Source organism: Channa argus, chromosome 6 (genome assembly GCF_033026475.1).
Source record: "Channa argus isolate prfri chromosome 6, Channa argus male v1.0, whole genome shotgun sequence".
Lineage (NCBI taxonomy): Eukaryota > Metazoa > Chordata > Actinopteri > Anabantiformes > Channidae > Channa > Channa argus.
Window position 1 is genome coordinate 8,035,170 of NC_090202.1, and position 6,000 is coordinate 8,041,169.

The 6,000-nt window shown below is 40.5% G+C and overlaps 1 protein-coding gene across 1 annotated transcript; it reads right to left on the reverse strand.

The window, feature by feature from the left end:
* Positions 1-1,701: 1,701 nt before the first annotated feature.
* Positions 1,702-5,228, reverse strand: LOC137129216 (extracellular calcium-sensing receptor-like). Its single transcript, XM_067508153.1, has 6 exons — positions 5,035-5,228; positions 4,590-4,887; positions 3,632-4,426; positions 3,283-3,510; positions 3,036-3,159; positions 1,702-2,615 (listed from the first exon to the last, which is right to left on the reverse strand). Exons 1-6 carry the CDS (start codon positions 5,211-5,213, stop codon positions 1,702-1,704), a joined length of 2,538 nt encoding a protein of 845 aa, XP_067364254.1. The 5' UTR covers positions 5,214-5,228.
* Positions 5,229-6,000: the final 772 nt, after the last annotated feature.

Sequence of the window (6,000 nt, forward strand, 5' to 3'; positions counted from 1 at the left end):
ATTGTGTCTTCGTAGATTTAGAAAAAGCGTATGACAGGCTGCAGAGAGAGGAGCTGTGGTATTGTATGAGGACTTCTGGAGTGGCAGAGAAGTATGTTAGAGTGGTGCAGGACATGTATGAGAGCTGACAGTGATGAGGTGTGCTGTAGGTGTGACAGAGGAGTTCAAGGTGGAGGTGTTTGCAGATGACATTGTTATTTGTATTGAGAGCAGGGAGCAGGTGGAGGAAAATCTAGAGAGGTGGAGGTCTGCTCTGGAAAACAGAGGATTGAAGCTTATCCGCAGCAAGACAGAATACATGTGTGTGAATGACAGGGATCCAGGTGGAATGCTGAGGTTACAGGGAGCAGTGGTGAAGAAGGTGCAGGACTTTAAGTACTTAGGGTCAACGGTTGAGTGGAAAAGAGCTGAAGAGGGGTGTGCAAGCAGGTTTCAGCCATACTGCCCCACTAAAGTGCAAGACCAGTTATAGGTCTTCACAGGGTCAGGGTCTCCCCAATGTCCAGAGTCTTTTCCAGGTGAGATGAACGTAAACACGGTTTTAATGACTTTTAAAATCCTCTCCAATCTGAGTGTCAGACATATTTAATATTAACGGGTTCATTAATAAAGTTCACACTTTGCTCTGCAGTGATGTGTCAGGGTTTCTGCTTTGTTTCATGGCAAATTCCCCCTAACAAACTTCACTACAAAGTTGCGGGGAAGGGGGAGGGTGGGTAACCATGGAGATGGTCTCACCCCTGAGAGCTGTGAATGAAGAATTTATTTAAATATCAATAAAAACTCCCAAACCTCTGCAGACATTGGCCTGGTTCTACTATTTTTCAGCGTTATCAACTTTTCCGCGCTAATCCGTTTTTCTGTCGCAAACTTGTGACTAACCGAGAAAGTTTAAAGAAAAGCAAGAAGCAAATTTAGTGAGTTTTCTGCTTATAATTTCTTTAAAAAACTTATCAGTGGAATGCCACAAATTTGTCAGGAAGTTAGTGCTAAAAGTTTAACATGCAATTTTTATTTAACCAATATTCTGTGCTCAAATATGCTTTTGTTCGTTTCATTGAATAAAACAAACAACTGAAAAGACATATTAGAAATACAAAAGATGCTAAGGGTTTCCAAATGTATTTTTTCTTGGCAGTGTAGTTAAGAGCAGCACATTGCTGGAGTGCTTGGCTATGCCGCCTCCCAACTGCAAAGTTCCCAGTTCTAATCCACTGGCTAAATGTGTAGAGTTTGCATGTTCTCTCCATGGGTACTCTGGTTTCCTCCCACAGCTCAAAGACATGCATGTGAAGTTTGGTGACTCTAAATTGCCTGAATGTGAGTGTGAATGGTTGACTTTCTTATGTATATCTCTGTGTTGGCCCTGAGATAGTGTGGCATCCAGGGTGTACCCCACCTCTCATCCAGTGAAAGTCTTCAGCTCCATGTGACCCTAAACAGGATAAGCAGTTACAGATAATGCAGTACTTTCATTTCATATGATTTCATGTCATTTTGTATTAATGCTGCGCGATCACCTTACACTATGTGACCAATGAATTTGATACAGAGGAAAAGAAGTATTACAGTTGTAAAATGCATATATTCAATTAAATAAGTAAAGATGTCTATTTAATAGTCTGTATAACACACTATTTTATAAAAAAATGTATTAAACTAGAATGCAACCCTATTAAATTTATGTTTTATTTTTACAATTTAGCATGTCTTTGTTGCCCCTTTCCCCATCATATTCTTTTTTGTATTTTCCTCTGGTCTTAATAAGATAATATAACATTTTGGAATAAAAATACAAATTAACAGTCCAAAACTGGAGGCCAGAATAGCAAATATCTCCACCGCAACACTGAACTTCCCAGGAGAGCTGACATATGCTGGAATAAAAGTGATCCACACTGCACAGAAGATCAACATGCTGAAGGTGATAAATTTGGCCTCATTAAAGTTATCAGGCAGTTTCCGAGCCAGAAAAGCAAGAATAAAACAGAATGTGGCCAGAACACCTATGTACCCAAGTACAGCCCAAAAGCCTAAAGTTGATCCCAGAGCACATTCTAAGATGATTTTGTCTTTGGTTACTTTAAAATTCGGAAACGGAAAAGGAGGAGAAATTGTTAACCAGAGGATACATATTATAACCTGTATGAGAGTGAAAACCAGAACACTGAGTCTCTGCTGTGTTGGTCCAAACCATTTCATCACATTACTGCCTGGAAGTGAAGCCCTGAAGGCCATTAACACCACCATAGTTTTCCCCAGAACACAGGAGATACAGAGGACAAAGGTGATGCCAAATGTTGTGTGTCGCAGCATGCAGGACCACTCAGAGGGTCGGCCGATAAAGGTCAGAGAGCACAGGAAGCACAGAGTCAAGGAGAAGAGCAGCAGGAAGCTCAGCTCAGAGTTGTTGGCCCTGACAATAGGAGTTTTCCTGTATCTGAAGAAAATGAAGGCTACAACAGCAGTCATGCATGTTCCAAATAAAGATGCTGCAGTGAGCAGTGCTCCCATCATTTCTTCATATGATAGAAACTCTGCCTCCTTCTTTACACAGGCATCTCTTCTCTCATTGGACCAGAATTCAGGAGGACATTTCACACAGGTGATAGAATCTAACAAGTGAGAGCAAAGCAGATGTTAGATATGCTGAGAATTTTGGTTGCTTGCTTTTTTGCTCTATGCATATTAGACACTGTAGTACCTTATTACCAGATGCTGCATGCATTACTTTAAGACAACCACATGGTCTGTCTGAGATACAGTCATTTCAAGTATGAGCTACTTGCTTTAACTTTTTTAAAGATAATCATGATATTGTGTGCTGAAGAGCTACATTTTGAAACACATACACAATTTGATGAAACCTTCTCACTTTTTAACAGTTAATTGTTTTTTGGTGTGAAAGCTTGAATAAAAGCCAGAATCTTTATACATCTTGATTTAAAAAAGTCCTGCTTTGGAAAATAAACAACTATATTACATTTCTTAAGATTGGCACGTGTATTCTTAAGTGCAAAACAACCTGCATTTACCTGTAGTGTTGCTAATTTCTCCCTCTGCACATCTTATACAGTCATAGCAGCAGACAGGTTTTCCTTTCTGCAGAACCTTGCGAGTTCCTGGGGCACATTTCTCACTGCAAACGGACACAGGAACCTGCATGAACAACAAGAGTATGCAAAAATGTTTTAGCAATGACTTTGAAAAGCTGTGGCAAACCATTTATTTAGTACAATAATATGACAAATTTAGAGTTGCAGTGATCAAGTCACAGTTTACCTGTCTTGAATTATGTGTCCATATTAAAGACCTATGTTGCAGACTCAGCTGTTTGTCTGCAGGTAAAGATGCATCATAAAGACCAACTGAGACAAAGTCTGCAATGTCATTTTCTCCTGGCTGCCAGTTTATAATTTCATACTTTGCTGGTGGGTCTCCATTCTCATTAAAGTAAACTTCATCTCCTTCCTTTGTTTTGAAACTAATATTTTTTATGTGCTGTAAAATCTAAGAAGATACATATTGGATATTACATAGACTGCAAAAATCTAGTTTTCAAAAATTTAGCCATAGTTTTGCAATGCAATTTTGTAAAAGTTGGCATTTAAGCATTTAAGAATATACTTACCATGAATGGATCCAGCTGCACCTTGTAGTTACATGTTTTATCACAACCAAGAATATTATGAAGTGCATGGGCCACAGCATACACTCCTTTATAGACATTGTTGAATATGGGCATAAGTGACATATCAATAAAACTGGGTTGCAATTCACTCAGATCTTCATGTCCAGAACATTCTCTCTGATTCTCTGCTGATGAGTTTGACTGATTGAATTTACAGCCAAACAATGTTTCCCAGAACTCTATTATTATGTCATTACCAGAAAAATTGACTGGCTTCACATCTAATATGAACTCTCTCATGCCACTGACATGTGCTTTGGGGATGGACAGGCCTATAGCACCATCCAAAATGTGATGTTGATCCATTTCTGCAATTTGGGAATCAAAGATCCAGCCTTCACTGCCTACCCACTGGTACCCAGTCAAGTTATGTTGAGACAACTGATACATTAGCACGTCCAAATCCAAGACGGAGAGGAAAGCAACAATTACCTTAGAAGTAGAATATTTAATAATGTCAATTATATTTTGTATTTTGTTTGGTGGATCTGTCCTAAAGAAAGAAACAGAATACTCCAGACAGATGCCCAGCTGTTGTGCAGTTTCTGTGAATATAGCCATACCATTGTTGCCATAATCATCATTACTGTTTATAGCTCCAACCCAAGTCCAACCAAAGTACTTTACCAACTGGGCCAGGGCTCTGCTCTGATAGTAGTCACTGGGTATGGTTCTGAGGAAGGATGGGTACTTGGTTTTGTCACTGAGACAAGCACAGGTGGCAAGTGGGCTGATCTAGAAAGTTATAGAAAAAACACAGCTTCCCTAAATAGAAATGTAACATTTAAAACATTTATAGGTTAACATTTGCTCTGTTTGGTCAGTTAGTGTAACTAAAAACAAATTTTTAATACATATGATACATAAATGCACTCATCTTATTCGCTATGTAACCCACCTCTGGGATATAAAAGGGTCCAATAACAGTAGCTACAGCCATGCAAGGAGAGGAGGAAGTTTCTCCTATTATTGCCTGTACTTGTGCAGGTCTGGTACATGGAGCCTCACTCAGTGCAGACACAGCTTCATTACCATTAGCCAAGGCCAGTGCAACCTGCACACTTCTAGCAATAGAGCAGCAAGTATCATAAATTGTATATCCCACAGTGATGCCAGGTAGAAGGTCTGTGCTGTTATTAATCTGCTCAATGGCAAAAATCATTGCCACGGCAATTTGGAAATCTCTGAAATTCAAACTTGATGCACACAGTATAAAATGTTTTTGCAAACAGTTGTTGAAATAGACACAATAACAAATTAAATAGAAATATGATACATGCATACATAGAGCCCATTTTGTGAAAAAATTTTAACATTTTAATTTTCAGTTTTTCTATCTTTACCTGATACATTCCAGTGGCAGTGGTTTGTTGGTGTAGGTTTCCTGTCTTTCTTTCCAGCTGCTGTGGAGACAGAAGATTCCCCCTAATATAATGTTACCATCCTGAAACATTTGAGGGTTTTCAGGATCTCCTCTCTGTCTGCACACCAACTCCTTTGGCTGTGAGAAAGATGCCACCATCAAGAGCTGCAGTATTGCCCAACCCTGCTCTGGCCACTTCTGTGTGCACATCATACTGTCTGAGAGAAATAAGCAAACAGACAACAGTATTTTCTACCCTAATATAGAAAAGCTAGTGTCCATGTTTATACATTTTGGTAAACGGTTACACCTCCTTGTCACAGCATCTGCCCTTTCATCCTCCCCCCCACCTCTTTCTCTCTCTCTCCCTGTCTGTTGTGTTTTTTTCTCCTAGAGCACCTGGACCGCAGCTGCGGCCACACCTGCAGGCAATCACTCATCCTAATGAAAGCAGCTCATATACTGGTCTCCTTCACGCCACAAGTCACCAGATCGTCTCAGTAACCTCCTTGGTACTCGTGTACACTAGGCTCTTTAGAAAAACACGTTAGTGAAAAACTGCTAACCTGCTCTTTGTCTCCCTGCCCTTAGAACCTCCGGCTGCCCTGCTGTGTTCAGCTAACCCCTCGGTTCCTCCTTCCTCCACAGTCACGGCCAAAAGTGGGAGCTCATCAGGGAGACTGGGGGCCTTGATGAGTGGAGCCGTTTTCCCCGACAACCCTCAAACCCGGCTACTAGTATCCACAAATCTCTCTTACCGGTCAGTCTCCCTCCCCCTACAGGTGCTGGTAGACTCTGGGGCAGAGCATAGTTTACTTGACGCCTCCCTAGCTAAACAGTGATCACTTCCCCTCATTCCCCTGGATCAGCCTTTAAAGGTCAGAACCCTTGATGGATCAGTAGTCACAGAGATTTCACACAAAACAGTCCAATAAAATAATCGGCT